Consider the following 22877-nt stretch of genomic DNA (forward strand, 5'->3'; position numbering starts at 1 on the left):
GCATGTCTAGACCAGGTGCAAAACGGAGTGTGAGGGAAGTAGGAGTGGGTAGGAAGCAGGAAATATGGGTGCAAAGTCCTTCACCTTTCCTTGGGATTCTAAAATCCCTACTCATCTAGGCACACTTCCTCAAATCACACTTCTGAATATTAGGCTTCCACTCTCCGTCTTTCAAGTTCCAACTTAACTGGCTCAGAGTCCAGCTGTTTTCCTTTAGCCTCTTAAGTTCATCACTCTCCTTCCTCTTCCTTATGGGAAAGGATCTCTTGATTCAGACCCCACAGTAATCTAGTCTCAGGAATAGTGAGCAACAACAATGGTGCAGTGAGGGCTCTCAGGGAATTGCAGCTAGCCCAGATTAAGAAATAAAGATGAAGTCTGGCTGGGTAAGGCATGCCACAGCAACGACTCTTCACCCATATCCCGATGCTGGCTTTGCCCAGGGAGCCCCTGGGCCCCTCAGCCCAGCCCGTCTCCAACGCAGCCAACTTGCCGCCTCAGTCCTTAAATTCCAGGCACAACCCTGGAGCTTGGGATTCTCACCTCAGTCCTCACTGTCTCATCCCCATTCCCGGCTCCCGCCTCCGCCGCCCACAGCCCCCACACCTGCCCCCGCCCTGACTCCAGCTCTAGCGCCCGGCTGCCGGTGCTGCAGCCGCTGCCATGGTGATGGGTCTCGCGAGAACTGCCGCTAGCTACCGCGCAGCTCTCGCGCGATCGGGGAGGTGGGAAATATCCCGGGCTGGGGGTGGGGGTACGCCGCACAGCTCCAGTCGCCGTCGCGGCTTCCGGTGCTAGGTGGAGGGGAGGAAGGCGGGAGCCGGGGAGTGGGCCAGGGCAGCAACCGGGCTGAAGTCGGCTTGGGGAGCCAGAGGGAGCGGAGCGGAACCTGCGGGGCGGAGGCGGCGGCCGCAGCGGCGCAGCTGATAGCAGGAACAGGTGAGAGGCTGGGAAGGGAAGGCGGGTCCCGGTAGAGAAGAGGCTTGGTCAGGGTGAGGGCTGAGGAGATAGAGCGCCTCCCGGGCCCCGCCCGGCACTGCTTGGCGTGGGGCGGTGGGATCCTTCCCACCCGAGAGCTCAGAGAGGGGGCGTCGGGCCAGCTTCACGCCTGCCCCCGCATTTGAAGGACGCAGAGCTGGGGTGGGGGGGGGGGGCGCACACGGATTTGTCCTTCGCCTCGCTCAAGGGGGCGACCTGGGCAGCAGTTAGGTTGTCGCCTGCAGGAGGTGGGCTGTTGAGGGGGAGGAAAACCGTCTGAGGAGAGGTGATGCGGGGGCGGTGATGGCTGTTTGTATCTTTTCTGTTAAAGGGCTAGGGAATGCTGCTTTCTTCTACTCCCTCTCCCTCCCCCACCTTAGCAATAGGAGACCAGAGAGAAGCCTTGCTGTGGTTACACCCCCTCCCCCATCATAGGGCAGGGGTGCGTAGGGGGTTTGGGGGTTAGCCAACAGGGCAGGCTGCTGGGGCACCACATGGGCGCTATTCTGGTAGAGGTTGCGCTTTCGAGTCTAGGGAACCGCAGGTTGGGAAGAGGGCAGCAGGTGGGGAGAGGGTGGAGAGGAGGCAGGAGAAGGGGGAGGGGGATCTGATCTTCCTGGGAGAAGAGAGGTGGGGCCTTCCTCCCCAGGCGGAGCGGGGGCGGTCTCACAGGAGGAGGGAGCATCTTGTCACTGGCCCTCAGTTTGTGTCTTCCAATCCGCTTTCTTTCTTTAGGAAGTACCAGGATTCCCGGAACAGAAAATGGAGCCATTGCTTACGCGAATCGTTTGAGGGGAGGGGCGGGGGTTGGGGAGGTGGAGTTCCCTGTTAAAACGGGCCACTTGATTAGCAAAGTGGTAGCTGTTATTTTGGGGGAATTCCCTTCTTGATTGCATTAAGGCGGGTCTCCATCTTTCCAGGCCAGGAGGAGTGTGGTGGTGGAGTTGGAGGATTGTGGTGTGTGGTCAGGAGTGAGAAGAAATAGTAAGGCCATCCTGGTGAGGGAGAAATGTAACCTAAAACCTGTCTCTGCTGTTGTTGGATTGGGTCACCCCTGGTCTATGGCATGAAAGTTTTATTGGGAGGAGATCTGCTGCAAGAGTCTGATTGCTTGGGTCAGTGCAACAGGACAGAATCTAGTCGCTGCATACCTCCTTCCCTGTCCTCAATCAGGTAGGTAGTAACAGTCTTTGCTGCCATTTTGTCCTGGGCTTGTTGTTGGGGTAGGTGTCTCCACTTGCCATGACTTGGGACATGGGACAGTGTTATGGGACAGTGGATTATCATAGCCCATTAGACTTGAGTTTGAAAAACATGTCTGTAAAAGTTCATTCTAAGAAAGAAACTAATCCATTAAGGTTCAGCTTTTCACAGAATGAATGATTGACCTTGGATTCAGCCAGGAAGGGCTCCCATGTATCACATATTCACATGTGTCCTGTTTCCCAGCATAGAATTATTACCTTGCATAGTTAGAATTTTTATAGTTGTTTATCTTGCTTTTCCAAAGAGACTAGACGCTTTTTGACTGCAGGAACTGGATTTCATCTCCTCTTCCACAATGCCCAGGCAAACAGTAGGTACCTATGATGAATTTAGAATGTAAATGGATAGAACTCAACAAGCTTTCTAACTGTAGTTTAAGGAAAGGGCAAGAGATGGCTTGGCTGTCAGCAAAAGTGCCTGGAGATGGCTTAGCAAGGGTACAAAGACCCTTAGCTTTTGTAATTAAGAAGTTTTGGTGTCTCTGCCTTCCTAAGAGGCACAGAATAGGCATAGATAATGGAAACTAAGACCCAAAAAGAAAAATATTACTAGAACACAGAGTCATTATCTGCAGTCATTATCTGTAGATTTCCTGCTTCCCCATTGTGGGCAAAGGGGTCTCTCCATCAGACCTAAGTCCTTCAAAGTGTTGTATATGAATTGGGATCCTGGAGAGTTTGGAGGAGGGACCAATGTATGTATATGTGTGGTGTCAGGCACAGAATTGGTACCAGCGAATGGTAGCTGCTATTATTATACTGAATGCAAGTATAAAGGAGAGCAGCCTGGAAAGAGTGGAAGTGAGTGAAATATTAAGTGCACAAAGAGTCATATTGTAGTGTGTGTTCATCCATCTTACTCTTTTACACTAGAGTCATAGCAAGAGGAAATGGACTCAGGATAGAGGGTGGGATTTATTGGTTAGAAGGAAGAACTTCTTTAAAACCAGGTTGGTTAAAGCTGAGTATGTAACTGAAGGAAATTGTAGAATCTGCTTCCCTATATACGTTTATTTTTTATCCACCCAGGCTGGAGGGCAGTGGTGTGATCATAACTCACTGCAGCCTCGAGCTGGGCTCAAGCCATCCTATACTTCAGCTTCCCAAGTAGCTGGGACCACATGCGTGTGCCACCATGCCCAGTGAATTTTTTTTTTACTTTTTGTAGAGATTTCACTATGTTGCTAGGGCTGGTCTCAAACTCCTGGCTCCAATGTATCCTCCCACCTTGGCCTCCCAAAGTGCTGAGATTACAGGCATGAACCACCATGCCTGACCTCTTCTCACCATTTTTGTTGAGGTAAATTTAGAGGCAGAATGGTATAGTAATTAAGAGTGGATCTTGGAATCAGACAAAATTAGATTCAAATTCTGCTTCTGCTAATTACCAGTTGCATGTTTCTTGTAAAATTGCTTGTCCTCTCTTATCTTTATTTTCTTCATCTGTAAAGAAGGTAATGATATATGGTTTTCAAGAGAATTATTATTTTTTTGGTTGTCAGTAGAATTAAATGAGATAAATGTAAAGCACCTAGTATTGTACAAAGCATATAGTAAGTACCAAATAACTGTTAGCTGCTATTAATAATCTATTATCATAATACTAATAATATGAACACTCAGGGCTGCCTTAGAGGAAAAGAGGTTTACAGAAGAACAACTTGCTGCCTGAGGTGCTTGTGTAGAGGGATGATTGTTACCATGAGTTTCTATGCTGGCCGTAGGCTTATGAGCAGTGAAATCTTTTTTCAGCATCAGCATCGCAGAGACAGCTCCTGCTGCCTGAGTGGGAGGTGAAGCTGGAGCAAGGCAGGGGCCCTGAACCATCAATTTGGATGTAGGGTGAAGACATGGGGGCACAAGAATAATATTCATATTAGAAAAGTCAGTGTGACTCTGAGATTATGGTTCATTCTTCCAGAAAAGAGCACCCTGATGACCTAGGTCAGGGATTTAGATTCCTAGATCCCCTTATTTTAGGTCTCAGTCAGTATTGGGGGATCTTCATTTAGTCCACTCTTTTCATTTAGTCCAATCTTAATAAAAAATGTCTGCTTTTGAGTATCTGTTTCAGAATATCATGGCCTAGAAATTGTGATATCTGTATAATTGTCCGTACCTTCTTCACTCCAACATCTGTTGCAAATATAGAGTGCTAATAAAACTATTTGATAATGAAAAGACATGGGGAGCGTTTGGAAAAAGTCCCACAGATGTTTGAAGGCTTCATATTATAGTCTGGTAAAGAACTGACTAAAGTAGGGATTTCGTGAATGTGTTAGAGCTTTGCCATGGACTTATGCAAAGGATCTGCCACACCATGTGGACCAGGAAGGAAATGGCTCAGAATGTTAGAGATCCACCATTATTACCATATTCCTGAAGAAAGTTGAGATGACTGGGTGTGGCAGGTCTCTTGGTACCTTTTAGTTCTCCCATTACTGCTGAAAGCCTGGCATAATCCTTCCTTTATTAGCTTATGCACAGGAGTGTCAAGCATGAATGTTTAAACTTCAGCATGAGCTTAAGATGTAGAAGAGCATTTGCTCTCTGTTGCAATGGTTTATGTCCTTTTTTTTTTTTAAAGCAGTCAAACCTTAAATAAAATTTTATTTGAATTCTAATACATAAAATGGACAAAAGTGGAGTTACTCTCTGCTGGTGGTGGAAAATGGGGGTGGGGTGTAATTACAGCTCCTCACATGATCTCTCCCCTCTTCAAGCAGAACCCGTGGGCTCTGAGGACATGGAAACCATTTCTTCAGTTTGTCAGATACAGGGAAAAGGATCAGAGACCGCCTATAGAATACGGTCTTCCTCAACCTCACAAGTGTTTTGCCACCCTCAGTAGAACCGTTCTCAACATGCATGTCAGTCACTAGCTATAGATCAGTCATTGGTTCTGGATGCTGGAGATGTGAAATATGAATAAGGCATAGTCTGTGCTGACAAAGAGCCCACAGTCTAGTGAGGTCTTTTCCAGCCTTTTTCCCATCATGGTATACACAAAAAATGGTAATAGTGAGACTTGAAATCTGAGATGGCTGGCCCAAGGGCTGTAGCCACCCCAAGCCCTGCCCAGCCATCCAGTGGCTGATAGGATCAGTATCTCCAGCTGACCTGTAATGCACTAGAGGCACATTGGGCAGTTCAGCTCTGGAAAGCAAAACAGACAAACGTGAACACTGCAGCAAGTCCTAGAGTAGAAGTGTGTTTGGGATGCTGAGGGATCGCAGATAACTCTTATTCCCCAAGTAGGCAGTTCTCTGTTCCTCTGTGTCCTTAGGCTGCTCTGTATAATGGTTGGCCTTGTCCGCATCATGTCTTCCTGTTTAAGCAGTTTATTGTCAGCTCCATCTTGACTTGCACAGTGGGACCAGATTAGGGGCAGAAGATTATCAGGAGTCTAGGCTATTGATGGACTTTCAGTGGTTTTGTAATTAGGAATTTATAGTGTTCTGGGTATCCAAGACTGTAGAGGTGGGCATTGGATTGGTACAGCCATAGAATATCAGGAGCTGTAGTGGTTGTAAGCTGGTCAGATTCTAAGAATAAGGCAAGCTGAAATTTTTGGGCAGAGGGCAGTACCACAGAATGTTCCAAAGAAACAAATGAGTCTGGTTTTTATCTCGTCACTGTTTTATCTGGCTAGGACTCTATAACAGACCTTGTCATCGGTTCTGACTCACTTGCTGAGGGTTGTCCATGGTAAAAGCCAGACCCTTCCCAGGCGTTTTGGGTCTCCATCAGACAGGGCAGTTCGGGATCCTTCTTCACTTCACAGCTGTGGCGTCCTTCAGGTTTGTGTGTCCTGGAGTCTTTTCCAGGATTGTTCTTTGCCTAGATGGGAAGCTGGCATAACAATTCTGGCCTGAGCCTAAACGCCACTAATTGAGCTAATAGGAACTTATTTAGTTAGATATGTTTTAGTTTATACCAAAACTCTAGCTTTGGAGCCTCCCTTTTCTTTTGTATGTTCTATCCCATTGGTGTCTATGATGTCTTGATCTCTTGATTTCCCTTCTGCCCCAGTGGTTGCCTCTTACTCTTTCCTGGCCTGCTTTTCTGCCCACTATTTTATTTATTTTAATTAATTTTTTTTTTGAGACGGAGTTTCGCTCTTGTTGCCCAGGCTGGAGTGCAATGGAGCGATCTTGGCTGACAGCAACCTCCACCTCGCAGGTTCAAACCATTCTCCTGCCTCAGGTTATGGAGTAGCTGGGATTACAGGCATGTGCCACCATGCCCGGCTAATTTAGTACTTTTAGTAGAGACAGAGTTTCTCCATGTTGGTCAGGCTGGTCTCGAACTCCCGACCTCAGGTGACCCACCCGCCCTGGCCTCCCAAAGTGCTAGGATTACAGGCATGAGCCACCACGCCCGGCCTATTTATTTATTTATTTATTTATTTTTTTTTTTGAGATGGAGTTGCACTCTTGTCACCCAGGCTGGAGTGCAATGGTGCAATCTCAGCTCCCTGCAACCTCCATCCACCACCTGGCTTCAAGCAATCCTCCAGTCTTGCCTCCTGAGTAGCTGGGATTACAGGAATGTCCCACCATGCCCAGCTAATTTTGTATTTTTAGTAGAGATGGGGTCTCACCATGTTGGCCAGGCTGGTCTCGAACTCCTGACCTCAGGTGATCTGCCCACCTTGGCCTCCCAAAGTGCTGGGATTATAGCTGTGAGCCACCGCGCCTGGCTCCCACTACTTTAAATGTTGATATGTCAGGCAGGTTTCTGCCTTTGCCCTTTTCTTCTATCCCACTGTGTACACTATCCCTAGATATATCAGTTAGGATGTATTAGTTGCAAAAATAGAAAACACATGTGTCTAAAAGGCTGAGAGGATTTATTAAATCATATAGCAAGACATCTAGTAGAAAGGCAGACATAGGCCGGGTGCAGTGGCTCAGGCCTGTAATCCCAGCACTTTTGAGAGGCTGAGGCAGGTGGATCACTTGAGGTCAGGAGTTTGAGACCAGCTGATCAACATGGTGAGACCCCCGTCTCTACTATATACAAAAAATTAGGCGGGCATCGGGGCAGGCGTCTGTAATCCCCCAGCTACTTGGGAGGCTGAGGCAGGAGAATTGCTTGAACCCAGGAGGTGGAGGTTGCAGTGAGCCGAGATTGCACCATCGCACTCTAGCCTAGGCAACAAGAGCGAAAACTCTGTCTCAAAAAAAAAAAAAAAGAGGCAGACACAAAAGAACACATATTGTACAATTCTACTTCTATGAAGTACCTAGAGTAACAAATTCATAGAGACAGGAGAATGGTGGTTGCCAGGGGCTGGAGGGGCAGGGGGATTGGGGATCCTCTGTTTAACAGGTACAGTTTCAGTTTGGGAAGATTAAAAAGTTCAGGTGATGAATAGTTGTGATAGTTACACTACAGTGTGAAGGTACTTAATGCTACTGAATTGTATACTTAAAAAAATGGTTAGAATGGTAAATTTTGTGTATATTTTACTATGATTTAAAAAAATAGCCAGTCGGGTACAGTGGCTCATGCCTGTAATCCCAGAACTTTGGGAGGCCGAGGTGGGCGGATCACTTGAGCCCAGGAGTTCGAGACTAGCCTGGGCAACATGGCGAAACTTCAATTAAACAAAAATTAGCCAGGTGTGGTGGTGCACACCTGTAGTCCCAGCTACTCCGGAGGCTGAAGTGGGAGGATTGCTTGAGCCTGGGAGGTGGAGGCTGCAGTGAGCCACGATCACGCCACTGCACTCCAGCTTGGGTGACAGAGCAAGACCCATCTCAGAAAATGAAAGAAGCCAGGCATGGTAGTGCATGCCTACAGTCCCAGTAACTCAGGATTGCGTGAGACCAAGAATTTGAGGCTGTAGCGCACCATGAGGGCACCTGTGAATAGCCATTGTACTTCATCCTGGGCAACATAGTGGGACCCCATCTCTAAAAAAGAAAAAGTGTAATTTACCAGCTTGGTATTGTAATTAAGGACCCAACTGAGTTTTTTCCATTTTTCTGCTCTGACATCCTGGAGTTTTTAATGTCTGTCTCCCTCTCTTTATGGTCTCTAGATTATTCTAGCTTCTCATCCTTCTACATCATCAACATCCAAAGGCTGGACAAGAGAACATTGCCATAAGTCCTTTTCGAAGATTGAGGGGCCAGGCACAGTGGCTCATGCTTGTAATCTCAGTACTTTGGGAGGCTGAGGTGGGAGGATTGCTTGAGGTCAGGAGTTCGAGACCAGCCTGAGTAACATAGCGAGACCTCGTCTCTACAAAAAAACTTTAAAAATTACCCAGGCATGGTGATGCACGCCTGTAGTTCTAGCTACTTGGGAGGTTGAGGTGGGAGGATCTCTTGAGCCCAGGAGATGGAGGCTGCAGTGAGCCATGATCGTGCCACTGCACTCTAGTCTGAGTGGTAGAGTGAGACTGTTTCTAAAAACAACAGTAATAATAAAAACAAACATGTTCAGGCCAGGTGCGGTGGCTCATGCCTGTAATCCCAGCACTTTGGGAGGCTGAGGCAGGTGGATCATGAGGTCAAGAGATAGAGACCATTCTGGCCAACATGGTGAAACCCCGTCTCTACTAAAAGTACAAAAAATTGGCTGGGCGTACCGGTGGGCGCCTGTAGTCCCAGCTACTCGGGAGGCTGAGGCAGGAGAATGGCGTGAACCCGGGAGGCAGAGCTTGCAGTGAGCCTGGGCGACAGAGCGAGACTCCGTCTCAAAAACCAACAACAACAACAAACAAACAAACAAACATGTTCACCCTCAGATCTGTTCCTCTCGTATTTTCTTTCTGAAGAAATGCCACCCAGTCCCTAGGCCAGAAACCTGGGAATCATCTTTGATTATTCTGCTCTTCTGCCTACATTTAAGCACTCATTAAATCCTGTGGATTCTACCATTTTGATGTTTCAAATCTGTCCTCTCCTCTCTATCTCCACCTCTAGTTGAGAACTTGTGATTTCTCACCTGTATTACTATACTTCCTAAGCAGTCTCTGTGCCTCCAGTCTTTCCCCTTTCTAATTTACTCCTGAAACTTCTGCCAGAATGGTCTTTCTAAAGCACATACCTGGTCACGTTGCTCAGCATGGCCTTTAAAGCCCTTCATGATCCAGTCCCTGCTTATCTCTCCAGCCCCATCCCCCATCATTTTCTTTTTTTTTTTTTTGAGACCGAGTCTCACGCTGTCACCTAAGCTGGAGTGCAGTGATGTGATCTTGGCTCACTGCAACTCTTGCTTCCTGGGTTCAAGCAATTCTTCTACCTCAGCACCCTGAGTAGCTGGGATTACAGGCCCACACCATCACACCCGGCTAATTTTTCTATTTTTAGTAGAGACGGGGTTTCACCATGTTGGCCAGGCTGATCTTGATCTTCTGACCTCGTGATCCACCCACCTCGGCCTCCCAAAGTGCTGGGATTACAGGCGTGAGCCACCACACCTTGCCTGTAATCTTCACTTTAGGAGGCTGAGACTGGAGGATCGTTTGAAGTCAGAAGTTCGAGACCAACCTGGTCAACAAAGTGAGACTCTGTCTCTACCAAAAATAAAAATAAAAAAGTTAGCTGCGGCACGATGATTTGGGCCCGTAGGTCTTAGCTACTCGGGGAGCTGAGGCAGTAGGATTGCTTGAGCCCAGAATTTGGATGTTGCAGTGAGCCTGGGTGACAGAGTGAGACGTGAGACCTCATCTCTTTTTTTTTTTTTTTTTTTTGAGACGGAGTCTTGCTCTGTCACCCAGGCTGGAGTGCAGTGGCACCATCTCGGCTGACTGCCAGCTCCGCCTCCCGGGTTCACGCCATTCTCCTGCCCCAGCCTCCTGAGTAGCTGGGACTACAGGCACCCGCCACCAGGCCCGGCTAATTTTTTGTATTTTTAGTACAGATGGGGTTTTACCGTGTTAGCCAGGATGGTCTCGATCTCCTGACCTTGTGATCCGCCCACCTCGGCCTCCCAAAGTGCTGGGATTACAGGCGTGAGCCACCGCGCCCGGCCGAGACCTCATCTCTTAAAAAAAAAAAAAAAAAATTGGCCGGGCACGGTGGCTCACGCTTGTAATCCCAGCACTTTGGGAGGCCGAGGCGGGCGGATCACGAGGTCAGGAGATCGAGACCACGGTGAAACCCCGTCTCTACTAAAAATACAAAAAAATTAGCCGGGCGTGGTGGGGGCGCCTGTAGTCCCAGCTACTCGGAGAGGCTGAGGCAGGAGAATGGCGTGAACCTGGGAGGCAGAGCTTGCAGTGAGCCGAGATTGCGCCACTGCACTCCAGCCTGGGCGACAGAGCGAGACTCCGTCTCAAAAAAAAAAAAAAAAAAATTATATAAATTTTTTTAAAAGTGCTATCTGAAACTTAGGTCTTTTTTTCTTTTCCTTTTTTTTTGAGACATATTCTCTCACTCTGTTGCCTGGGCTGGAGTGCAGTGGCGTGATCATGACTCACTGCAGCCACAACTTCCTGGGCTCAGGCGATTCTCTTATCTCAGCCTCCTGGGTAGTTGGGACTACAGGCACGCACCACCACACTCAGCTATTTTTTTTTTTTTGTAGCGGTGGGCTTTTGCCATGTTGCCCAGGCTGGCCTTGAACTCCTGGGCTCAGGCAATCTTCTTGCATCAGCCTCCCAAAGTGCTGGGATTACAGGTGTGTGCTGCTGTGCCTGGCTCAGTCTTTATGCCTTTGCACACACTTCCCCTGTCCAACTCCCTCTTTGTTGTCTGATTACTTCCTCTTTTTCCTTTAGGAGCCAGCTCAGGTGTGACCTGAGAATTATGTTTTGGAATCACCCTTTACCCTTCAGTGTTGATATACTGCTCCAGCTTTCTGTCCACATAATACTATGTGCTTTACTCTTACTCTCACACTGTTGTAATCCTGTCTTTACTAGTCTTTTCCATTAAAGACTGAGTTTCATGAAGGCAGAAACTGTCTCCCTCTCTGTATCCCTAGTTCAGTATGCCCAATAAATGTTTGATGAATGAGGCTGGGCACGGTGGCCCACGCCTGTAATCCCAGCACTTTGGGAGGCAGAGGTGAGAGATCACAAGGTCAGGAGATCAAGACCATCCTGGCTAACACGGTGAAATCCTGTCTCTACTAAAAATGCAAAAAATTAGCCAGGCGTGGTGGCATGCGCCTGTAGTCCCAGCTACTCGGGAGGCTGAGGCAGAAGAATCGCTTGAACCTGGGAGGCGGAGGTTGCAGTGAGCCGAGATTGCGCCACTGCACCCCAGCCCGGGCGACAGAGCAAACTGTCTCAAAAAAAAAAAAAAAAAAAAAAAAAAAAAAAGTTTGATGAATGGATGAAAGCTGGTATCAGAAGCTATTTCTTAACTTTGGGAAATCTTTAAGTCTAGTAGAAATCGTTAAGATACAATCTAGGAGTTCTTGTGTTCTGATTTCAGTGCTTTTGAGACAAAAACTTGGAGTTTACACAGGTCACAAGCCAGCTGCACCAAGAAAACTCAGTACAAGCATACTCTGCTTTTGTTTCCTTAAATTGTATTGGTCTATTTGGTTAGCTGTGCTAAAAACAGCATCTCTTAGTGATATTTCAATTTGAAAATTATCTAAGAACAAAGCTGTTTTTACTGCACTCTGCCTGGCAGCAGAGGGTTTGGGAGACCCTGGTCTTCCTTCCTCTGGATGCTGAAGAGGAGGAGGTAGTGCCAGCTTAGGAGTCCCCTCAGAGGTGTCTCATAGCACATTCTTGGATCATTCACTGGAATCAGGTAGAGGGAGTATGTGTGGCCGACTGGGATGTGTGACTCTCAAAAGCACCTGGAGATTGAGGCAGACACGTTCCTGCAACATGTGTAAGGAAAGATGGCTGAGTAGCCAGTTACAGCAACAGCCTGCTTCTCCCGGGGGGATGAGGTGGGAACAGTGAGTTGTCCTCAAGTGAGGATATCCTTAGATGAGGCTTAAATCAACTGATGTGCTTAACTGAATTCCTGCAGTGTCCCACACATATTGTACTAGAGCACATATTCGGGTTCCTATTGTTATTTTTACCTGTGATAATAAAGTTTCTGACTGTAAAACAGAACCTGGAGATATCTTCTTTTTAATAGAGATGTTAGTATATTCCATTTTTCATCTTGAGCCACTCACTTTCAGTCTTAACTGCTGATTGACTGTTGGTATCCAACAGCCAATGGAACCCTGGCATTTTGCCCTGTCAACACAGGAGTACCATCTGTGGTGAAAGAGAGTAACTATAGGCTATATAATACATGGAGAAACAATTCACGGTTTGTTTGCTTTGCCATTCTGCTTCCTAGTGCTTTTCTAGGAATGTATTGTGAAAGTGAGAATAGGCTGTATAGCCAAAGATTGGTATTCATGGCACAAAGCTGAAAGCTGCTACCATCTTGGTGGTGGGGCAGCATGCTCTCTGGTATTAGCAAGGGACAGGGAAAACCAAGACAAGAAAGCCAGCATCCCCTTTGAAATGCTCATTTAAGTCAAGCTCCAGATTATACTTAAAGAGAAGTCATGGCCAGATGTGGTGGGTCATGCCTGTAATCCCAGCACTTCGGGAGACCGAGGCAGGTGGATTGCTTGAGGCCAGGAGTTTGAGACCAGCCTGGCCAACACGGCAAAACCTCGTCTCTACTAAAAATATAAAAATTAGCAAGGCGTGGTGGCGCATGCCTGTAATCCAGCTACTCGGGAGGCTGAGGCACAAGAATCACTTGAACTTGGGAGGCAGAGGTTGCAGTGAGCAACCTCTGCCTCTGCACTCCAGTGTGGGTGACAGAGCGAGACTCTGTCTCAAAAAAATAAATAAAGAGGAGTCATAACGTCCATTAGTTTCAAGGCCCTGGGCTGTGCCAGGGAGACACATGATAGCTACTGGATATTTATTTTTTGAGACGGAGTCTCACTGTTACACAGGCTGGAGTGCAGTGGCGTAGTCTCGGCTCACTGCAACCTCTGCTTCCTGGGTTCAAGCGATTCTCTTGCCTGAGCCTCTGGAGTAGCTGGGACTACAAGCATGTACCACCACACCCAGCTAATTTTTTTTTTTTTTTTTTTTGAGACAGAGTCTTGCTGTTGTCTGCCCAGGCTGGAGTGTGATGGCATGATCTCGGCTCACTGCAACCTCCACTTCCTGGGTTCCAGCAATTCTCCTGCCATAGCCTCTCCAGTAGCTGAGACTACAGGCGCCCGCCACCACACCTGGCTAATTTTTTTGTATTTTTAGTAGAGACAGGGTTTCACTGTATTAGCCAGGATGGTCTCGATCTCCTGACCTCGTGATCTGCCCGCCTCGGCCTCCCAGAGTGCTGGGATTACAGGTGTGAGCCACCGCACCTGGCCAATTTTTGTGTTTTTAATAGACAGAGGGTTTCACCATGTTGGCCAGGCTGGTCTCGAACTCCTGACCTCAGGTGATCCACCCACCTCAGCCACCCAAAGTGCTGGGATTACAGGCGTGAGCCACTGTGCCCGGCCCTATTTTTTTTTTTTTTTTTTTTTTTTTTTTAAAGATAGTCTCCCTCTGTCACCCAGGCTGGAGTGCCAGCGGCGTGATCTCAGCTCACTGTAACCTCTGCCTCCTGGATTCAAGTGGTTCTCCTGCCTCGGCTTCCTGAGTACAGGTGCGCACCACCATGCCCAGCTAATTTTTATATTTTTAATAGAGATGGGGCTTCACCATGTTGGCCAGGCTGGTGTCAAATTCCCAACCTCAGGTGATACGCCCACCTCAGCCTCCCAAAGTGCTGGGATTACAGGCATGAGCCACCATGCCCGGCCAGCTATTTAGATATTTTATCAGTTATTCATCAGTCCCACTGTATATTAAATGGCAAGAGAGAATCCCACCAATTCTAGTCTTCTAGTCCTTTTATGTTGTTCCCAAACCAGTCCTGGGTCAAATCTGTGTGGAAAATGGCTGAGAATGGACAGGATAGCTAAGCAACTCTCTGTGCATTACATAGAGATACCAAATCCTACTGGACAGAAGAAATAATATAAGGACATCCTCAGATGAGGCTTAAATCAGCCAATGTGCTTAATTGAACTCCCGCAGTTGACTTGGCACTAGAGGGAGGACAGATTCAAAATAAGTAGACATAGTCTTTGCACATAGGGAATACACAGTTTAACGAGGGAGACAGTAAATACACAGACTTATAAAAGAAGAAAAACTCCACAAGGTAGTAAGTGCCACATTGAGTGGTTAAGGTCATTCAAAGTAAGGCCTTGATGTGGCATGCCAGGAAATAATAGGTGTAACACTGGGATCAGTTTTTGAACCAGGACTTCAGCATGACAGCCAAACAAAGAAGCAAATCAAAGGACAGTGTACCCGTGTTCTGGGGCAAGGCATATTGGCTACTTATATCTTTTTCAGCCACCACTATACTCACAGTTGGTAAGCATTTAATCAGCAATAGTTTCAGTCCTAAAGGACAGCAAGATAAATGTGTGGCATAAATTTAATTCAGAATCTGGGCCAAAGCCTGATACCAAACCTTTAAAGCAAAGTGTCATCTGGAGCTGAAGGAAAGGCTGCCTGAGCAAGAGGCAGAATAAAGGCTAGAAGACTAGGGAGAACTTGGGAAAGGTTTAAATGTCATGAGGTGTTAGTGGCATAACCAGAAATCACTACTACAAATTGCCAAGGTTGGTGAGAGCTGTTCTTAGCTGGGTAGGTCGCTCAGGGGTCCTCAGGACTCTGTCCACCTGGGTGGGTTGAGGCAGGAAGAGTAGGGAGGAAGGCTAGCGGGTGGCTTGGCTGAAGTTGAACCCTAAGGTTGAGCTAGCCCTTCTTCCCGGTGTGTGAACCCTCTAGGTCAGGGGTGGGGCTCATCTGGGGAACCTACTGAGAGTGCCACGCCTGGCTCATTAGTGGCTGTCTGGGGAGGCCTTTTGAAGATGAAACACTTCATAAGCACTCATTGTTTCTGTTTTTTCGGACAAACTAGTACTTTGGTCTTCAGGGACTGTTGATCTGGCTCAGTTGCACTAGTCTGGAATTTGCTGCAAACTGAGAAGGGTGGTGGGGGAAATGTCAGAAGTTTTTGTAAAAACAACCAAACTCCCACCAAACCCCCATGCGTTAGCTTGTAAATAGGATTCCTCCCCGTCCACCTTTCACATTCTTGGGTTTGGGTGCACTTTGTCTTGACCTGTCCCTTTGGCTGCTGAGTTTGGGGTGTGTGTGTGTCTCTGGTTCCCAGACTCTGTAGAGAATGCCAGCAGCTGGCATGTGGTGATTGCTGAATAAGCTGCCCGCTGACACATGCCTCCTGCAGGCACAGAGAACTGGCTTGTATGGGTGATTCTGAATCCTCATTTTATTATTGTTTCAAAGATGCATTTCTGTGGCTATCCTGTGCCACAGAGAAGAGAGGGAAGAAGAAAGGGAATGAATGAATGAATCTTTGATTCTGTCTGTTGGGGCAATGGCTGGGGTGAGCAGATAGACATTTTATACCTTCATAATGATTCTTTTGGTCCTGTTCATCCTTTCAGCAGGCATTTGTTGTTGTTATTATTATTATTATTTTGAGATGGATTCTCGCTCTGTCACCCAGGCTGGAGTGCAGTGGCATGATCTCGGCTCACTGCAACCTCCACCTCCCAGGTTCAAGCGATTCTCCTGCCTCAACCTTCCGAGTAGCTGGGACTACAGGAGTGTGCCACCACGCCCGGCTAGTTTTTGTATTTTTAGTAGAGATGGGGTTTTACCATGTTGGCCAGGCTGTTTTCAAACTCCTGACCTCAGGTGATTCACCCGCCTCGGCCTCCCAAAGTGCTGGGATTATAGGCATGAGCCACCACGCTTGGCCTCAGCAGGTATTTGTTACGTGCATACCATATACCAGGCATAGCATCCAGTCTGAGTGAGCTGTCAGTAAAGTCAGTAGAGACCCTGGGGATTAGTTCAGTTTTTCAAGTACTGTGTGCTAGGCACTATTCTTGGTACTGGAGACAGAGCAGTGAACAAAACACATAAGGAGCTGATATCTTAGGCAGAATAAAACGATCAGCAAGAAATAAATATATAATGTATCAGATGGTGATAAATGTTATGAAGAAAGTAAAGTGGGATAAATGGGGTAGGGAGTGGTGTGTGTCTTCGTGTGTGTGTGTTATACATGTGGTTGTGGGAGGCCTCTTTGGTAGGTGACACTGAAACAGACAACTAACTGAAGGGGGTGAAGGAGTAATCTGTGATGGTTATCTGGGAGAGAAGCATTCCAGGCAGAGGTGATAGCAAATATGAAAGCTTTGGGCCAGGCATGGTGGCTCATGTTTGTAATCTCAGTTCCCTGGGAGGCTAAGGCAGGAGGATTGCTTGAACCCGGGAGTTTGAGACCAGCCTGGGCAACATGGTAAGACCCCGCCTCTTTAAAAAAAAAAAAAAAAAAAAAAAAGCTTTGAGGCAGGAAAGGAAAGTGTTGGGGAATTGGAGTGGAGTAAGCAAAGAGAGAGTAGTAGATCTCATAAGAGAAGTAGGGGAGTGTAGGTCATGTAGGACCTTCTAAGCCATGGTTTGGGCCTTGGGTTTTACTGAAAAGGAGCTATGAAGCCACGAGAGGGTTTTGAACAAAGGAAACATATGACCTGAGTTTGGTTTTAAAATCACCCTAGATGCTATATGGAGAATAGGCCGAAAGGCTTAGGGAAGAAGCAGAGAACCAATGAGATGACTGCCTCATTGCAGCGACCATGTGGGACAGCCCCCTCCTTGGACGGGCCACAGTAAGCCGAGGATGCACCTAGTTGAGGAGTAAAGGGGTAGCCCCGCCATACCCCGCCTCTCTACTCCCAGTGCACTGTTGTTTGAACAGGGCACAACTTTAGCAGCTGGCATTCCACAGAGTGTAAAGGATCAGCCTCTTTTAAGAGTGCGGCTTTCTTATTCCTCATTTATTTTGGTGTGAAAGAAAGATGGAGTTGCAAAAATATAGGAAGGGAAGAGGCAGAGTCTCTTGATTAGAGGAGAGAGCATAAACCTTGGGAAACTGGCAAGCCTGAACCTTGTCAGGAGTCACAGAGAGCCACTCCTCATTCCACTCCCTCCTCTCCCACCCTTGCCAGAAGTCTCAGGGTAAGTAAGGTTAGGGGAAGGAGGGGCATTAATGATCTTGCAATGCCTTGGGGTATAGGGTAGAATGTCAGAACTGAAGGGACTTCAGAAATCATCTAGTTCAATCCCCCTTCCATTTACAGGTGCAGATATGGAAAAGTGAAGTAACTTGCCCAGAGTCACACGGTTAGATTACTGGCAGAGCAGGGATCCTTAGTGTTTACTGCTTTGTCTCTGTTCCCAAAGACTCAGTATGTATCTGAGTGGGCCTTGGTATTTATAGTCCCCTCAGGCTCTCGGTTTGTCATGAATGAACTCTAGCCATGACCTTGGGAAATTCTATTTACTTGGAAGTCCTGACAAGCAAATGATGGTATGATTTTACATTTCCTTTGTCTAGGATCAAGTCTTCCATACCAGGGACCAGGCCAAAACCAGACTGCCACTGCCCCTACTTGGGCCCCACTGTCCCCAGAAAGCAGCTGCTGTGATCATGGGCAATATCTTTGGAAACCTTCTCAAGAGCCTGATTGGGAAGAAGGAGATGCGCATCCTGATGGTGGGCCTGGATGCCGCAGGAAAGACCACCATCCTATACAAGCTGAAACTGGGGGAGATCGTCACCACCATCCCTACCATTGGTAAGAGCACAGCTTGGGTGTGGGCTTTCATGCCGGCAGCTGAGGCAGGGCAGGGTCCTATTCCTGGTTCCCCCACCTGGCCTCTTCTCCCCAGGCAAGTCCATACAATTTGTGGGGTTCAGAAAAGAGGGCGGTGTTGTTTAGCTTACTACCAGGTGCTGAGGCTGCTGTTTGCCCACCTAACCTGGCTCTGATGAGGGAACTTCCATGGCCTGGCACTCAACAGTTGCCCTCAGGCATGGAGTTGGTTTGTTCTCTGTGTTGTTTGGAAAGCAGGTAAAAGGCTTTGATGTTCCTGCCAAAGGCTTGGATTTACTTGGGTTTAGATCTTTGGTGGCCAATCTTGGTTACAGTTTGCTGAAGGGAGGGAGAACATTTGCCATGTAGATGGGGGCTCCAGTCAGCATTGTCAGCTGGCTCTGCTGACTCCAGGATGCCAGCTTACTTCCCTTTCTTCACTTTGCCTCTCAGGCCCCACATCTTAGCTGAGGCCGACTCTGGTGGCCAAAGTACTGGAGTAGGGCTGAGTCATTTTGTAGGAGGGAGCACCAAAGACTGAGTGGAAAAGTCAGGAAAGTTGGCCCACGTTACCTAGGCAACTGTGAACCTCTCAACCAACCTTCCTCATCCTCTTTGACTTCTCTTAGGTTTTCATTTTGGCCTTCAGGCTGCTAGGTTAACGATTATCAGGTCTGAGGAAGCCTTAGCTTTTGTTCCATTGTTGGTGTCATGGCCACCACTGGGGGAAAGCAGAACCAAACTCATTGTGGTGGTGTTCGCGGGGCTAGTGTTTGAGGCCAAGTGGCCATTGCCTGTTTTTTTTCCAAAGGGTTCAATGTGGAGACAGTGGAGTATAAGAACATCAGCTTCACAGTGTGGGATGTGGGTGGCCAGGACAAGATTCGACCCCTCTGGAGACACTACTTCCAGAACACCCAAGGTATGCCCAGGCCTAGCGTGGGTTGGTTGGGTATGAGCAGAGAGTGTGGCTGTCTTTCTTGTTTATGGGTGGCCAACTGTTACCCTGCTGCAGCTCCTGGGGGCAGAAGAAAGGGAGGAAAGGGAGCAAATATTTAGAGGGTGTCAGGCAGGTGTGGTCTTTTGGTTGGGGGGAGGGGGTTACCTGCCATCTTAGTGCAGCCCATGCTCTGCCTTCCTAGGGTTGATATTTGTGGTCGACAGCAATGATCGGGAGCGAGTAAATGAGGCCCGGGAAGAGCTGATGAGAATGCTGGCGGAGGACGAGCTCCGGGATGCTGTACTCCTTGTCTTTGCAAACAAACAGGTGAGACTTCTTCCCACCCCTGAATTTGGGAGACAGCAAACTGGCTGTGGAAATTGTTGGCTCTTGGGCCTATTATATGGTTAACCCTTTTAGTATGCTGTCAATGTTAGGAGTGTGGGAAATTGAGCACTTGGCTTCTTTATGCCCCTCTTCTTGTGCCCTACCCCAAGCTTTATTTAGCAACATTTCAGTCCTCAGGAATTGCCTCAAATCTTTCTTTCATCTTGCCTATTATCTACTTTAGGAGAATTGGCCTCACTCCTGCTGTCAGACAGACCTGATTCTTTGGTCAGTCTGAATCACGTCTCTTGCTTCCCCACCAACCTCGTATTTGGTTTCCAATTCTTCAGTACAGTGACCTCTAGTGCTTTGGATCTTGAGTTCTAGGTGACTAAATCCAAAGTAGCTCCTTAGGATCTTGTTCTGGGTTTCCTAAAATAAAGGAGGAGGGGAAGGTGCTGGTACACATTTCTTTGGTAGATGGGTGTTCTAGAAGCCTTTAAAAAATCCTGAGGCTTCTTTTTATGTGTCTCCCACGTGCTCCAGGATCTGCCTAATGCTATGAACGCTGCTGAGATCACAGACAAGCTGGGCCTGCATTCCCTTCGTCACCGTAACTGGTACATTCAGGCCACCTGTGCCACCAGCGGGGACGGGCTGTACGAAGGCCTGGACTGGCTGGCCAATCAGCTCAAAAACAAGAAGTGAGAGCCAGACAGCCCTAACCAAGCACCCCACCCACCCCTGACATACCTACTGTCACCCTGCCCCAGTCCTACCCCTTCCTCTCCATTGCAAGTGTGGCCAGGGCCCTGGGTATCATGTCCGCATGCCCAGCAAGAGCCTTGCCTCCCCTGCTTCCCCTCGTTTTTCCTGTCCACCTATATGACCAATCCCTAATTGCTGTCCTGATGATGAGTCATTCCAATTTACTGGATTTAAAACAAAAACAAAGTTGTTACGGTTTCATGGGGTGGCCCCTCTCTCTCTCACCCTCTGGGTTTCGGGAGGTTGAGTGGGGTATTCTCTTTGTTTGGCAGTGGTTGCTGTCCTCTTGGCACCTGAGTCCTTTCCCTGTCCCCACAAGCCCTGTCCCCACTCCCTGTTTACCTTTCCTTCGCCACCCTCTCCCTGTTCTACATGGAAATTGCACGGGCCACTCTGTGTTTGCGTGCATGTGTGCGCCTGTATATACATGTATAGAGAGATATATTTGTGGGGGCCGGGGGGAGCGGGGAGGGGGTGGAGTGAAGCTCAGGGCTTGCAGCCAGGACACTGCCCACTGGAGCCTGTCATCTGCCCCTTCCGTGTTGGTGAGATTAAGGGAAGAAGGTGGGAGGGCATTAGTCAGGCCGGACTGCCCCAGTCTTTGACTGGTTACCCTCCTCTCTGCAGGTAGGTTTTTCTGGATGATAGGACAGATGATGGATTCTCCACCACCATTTTCCTTGTACTCTTCTCTCTACCCTTCTTAGGGCTGGAGGGTGGCATTTATCTCTAGATGACTGTTCCCAAGGAGATGCCACTCTGCTCTGCCTTACTGTTGGGAAGGAGAGAGGAACCCACTCACTCTTATCAGCTTAGAGTGTTCAACTGATCCTCCCCCACCATCCTCAGATCTGTTCCTCTGGAGCTTGACTGAGGGGTGGGGATGGCAAGTCCGCGGTGTGTGTTAGGGACCCAGGGCATTGGGGGAAGGGAGGTGAAGGCCTCAGGTTTTCCATCTTCATTCTCTTTTGTTATTAGGAGAAGGTGAGGCATGGACCAATCCCATTCCTGCCTTCCAGTGCCCCACCACCCTTCTGATCTTGGGGGTTGGATGGTTCATCTGTCCTTGGTCAGAATTTTCTCACCCTAGTACTCCTACTGGCCTGACCAGGGCTGACTAGGTGTTCTAATGAGGAGCTGGGAAGTGGGGTGACATAGCTGACCTTAGTATCAACCCCCCTCTTCTCCAACTCTTGTTTTCTAGTCCAGGATATGCTAAAGGATGCAGATTTTCTATTGTTTCCAGGCCATCAGACCATCCTTGCTGTCCCTTCACCTTCCATGCCCCTGCCCTCCTCACCCACTTCTCATAAATGGATCTGGGGGTTAGAGTGGAGGAAATAAAGTCCTGAAGTGGTTGTCAGTGCTTGTAGGATGCAGTGGTCTTCAGGGTTCTCCCCGCATTATTATGTAGTTGTTCAGAAGCTGCTGCTACTGCATCTCTCTGTCTGCAGGGGGCACTTGTCCCTGAGGTCCTGGCCTGGGTCCTGACTTCTGTAGTTTCTGTGAAGACGTGGCTGTCCTGTGGGCTCATGTGTGTGCTGGCTGCGCCCTGAGCTCCGAGACGGCTGCCCATAACCTTTCTGCTAAGGTCAGGGCCCAGGGCACCCCACAGCATGGCTGAGGGACCCCTTCCCAGTAGGGCTGTCCCAAGCTCCACTCCATGGAGCCAGGTTTCCTGGCCACTTTTGTCGATAGCAGGTGGATCAATATTAGTAACCCCATCCAAGATTGAACTGTGAAAGAGAGGTTCCAGGGGTATCTCCCTCAGTGCCAGTTACTTAGTGATGATGTGTTACCCGGGATGCAGCAGGTGTGTGCAGGTATCTTGCTCTCTAGGCGTGTGTGTGTGTGTGTGTGTGTGTGTGTGTGTGTATGGGTGTGGGTGTGTTTGTGTGTGGTTGTTGTAGGGGGGGTGTTGGAGGTTCTATTTCATTTAAAAATGTATTCATTTCCCTGGCCCCACAGATGCTTCCCTCCATACTTTTTATTTGCTCTGTTTCCTCAGATTTATTTTGTCCTGCCCCATTGCCTCTCCTTCCTTGAACTCTTTCCTTTTCAATCTCAACCCATTCACTGCTGTTGCTCATTTGCCCTTTTCCATGTATTTTTTCCTACTTAGGATTTTCCACTCTATCTTTGTGGTTCATGAGGACTTTGCCTCTTCTCCTGCCTCATTCCCTGACTTTCTCTAGTTAGATGCTAGTCCTAAATAGGTTTTCCTCACTTCAGGCCTCACCCCTTACCTTGTTTTTTGGGGGGCTCCAGGGACCAATCTGGGGCTGAAAATGTTAGGAGGTTGCCTTGGTGCTGCCCCAGATCTGTCCAGCAGGGGGCAGTAAGTGATCTTGGTAGTATCCCCGGCTGCTAAGCCCTTGGCAGGGGTAGTCCTTTCTACATTCCCATTCACTTAACAGCTCTTTTGGGATTGGGTGTTTCATTCCATTTCTGCCCACTCCCTCTCCTCTCCTCTGGTAGGTTTAATTTTATGCTTTCCCTTATTCCAGCTTTCTGCTTCCTGAGGACTCCCTGCTCCCCCCACCCCAAAGTTTGTCTGTGGTGTTATAGTGGTAACTGCAGTTCCTCCTCTGGAATGTAGACTGTATATGTTTAATAACTCACCTTCTCTATCCTTGCTCAAAATGTGGGATAACGCGATGACTGTGACCCTGGTTGGAAATTAAACTTGTTTTATGCAGCTTTGGAGCAGACCTTCATCTTTGCTGTGCAGCAGCCGTGGAACAGTAGTTTCACGGTGAGGGGAGTCCTGTTTCTGGTCCCTCTCTCCATAGTGCTCCTTCTTTCAGCAAAGGGGTAAAAGGCACACTTGATTGATCGAGAGTAAGGTTATGGAGGAATTTAGTCCCACTCCACACTGGTTATTTCTTCCCATCATA

The 22877-nt window shown here is 48.2% G+C and overlaps 1 protein-coding gene across 2 annotated transcripts; it reads left to right on the forward strand.

Annotated features, from left to right (window-relative positions):
* Positions 1-697: 697 nt before the first annotated feature.
* ARF3 (ADP ribosylation factor 3) lies at positions 698-22683 on the forward strand. 2 transcript variants are annotated; one of them, XM_003252207.3, is made up of 5 exons: positions 698-939; positions 17687-17927; positions 18757-18867; positions 19088-19212; positions 19759-22683. In XM_003252207.3, exons 2-5 carry the CDS (start codon positions 17780-17782, stop codon positions 19918-19920), a joined length of 546 nt encoding a protein of 181 aa, XP_003252255.1. In that variant the 5' UTR covers positions 698-939; positions 17687-17779; the 3' UTR covers positions 19921-22683. The 2 variants fall into 2 exon arrangements, with proteins under 2 accessions (XP_003252255.1, XP_030672511.1); XM_030816651.1 differs by lacking the exon at positions 698-939 and adding an exon at positions 1725-2151 and having other exon boundaries at positions 19759-20181.
* The last annotated feature ends 194 nt before the right edge of the window (positions 22684-22877 follow it).

Source organism: Nomascus leucogenys, chromosome 8, assembly GCF_006542625.1.
Source record: "Nomascus leucogenys isolate Asia chromosome 8, Asia_NLE_v1, whole genome shotgun sequence".
In the NCBI taxonomy this organism is placed as follows: domain Eukaryota; kingdom Metazoa; phylum Chordata; class Mammalia; order Primates; family Hylobatidae; genus Nomascus; species Nomascus leucogenys.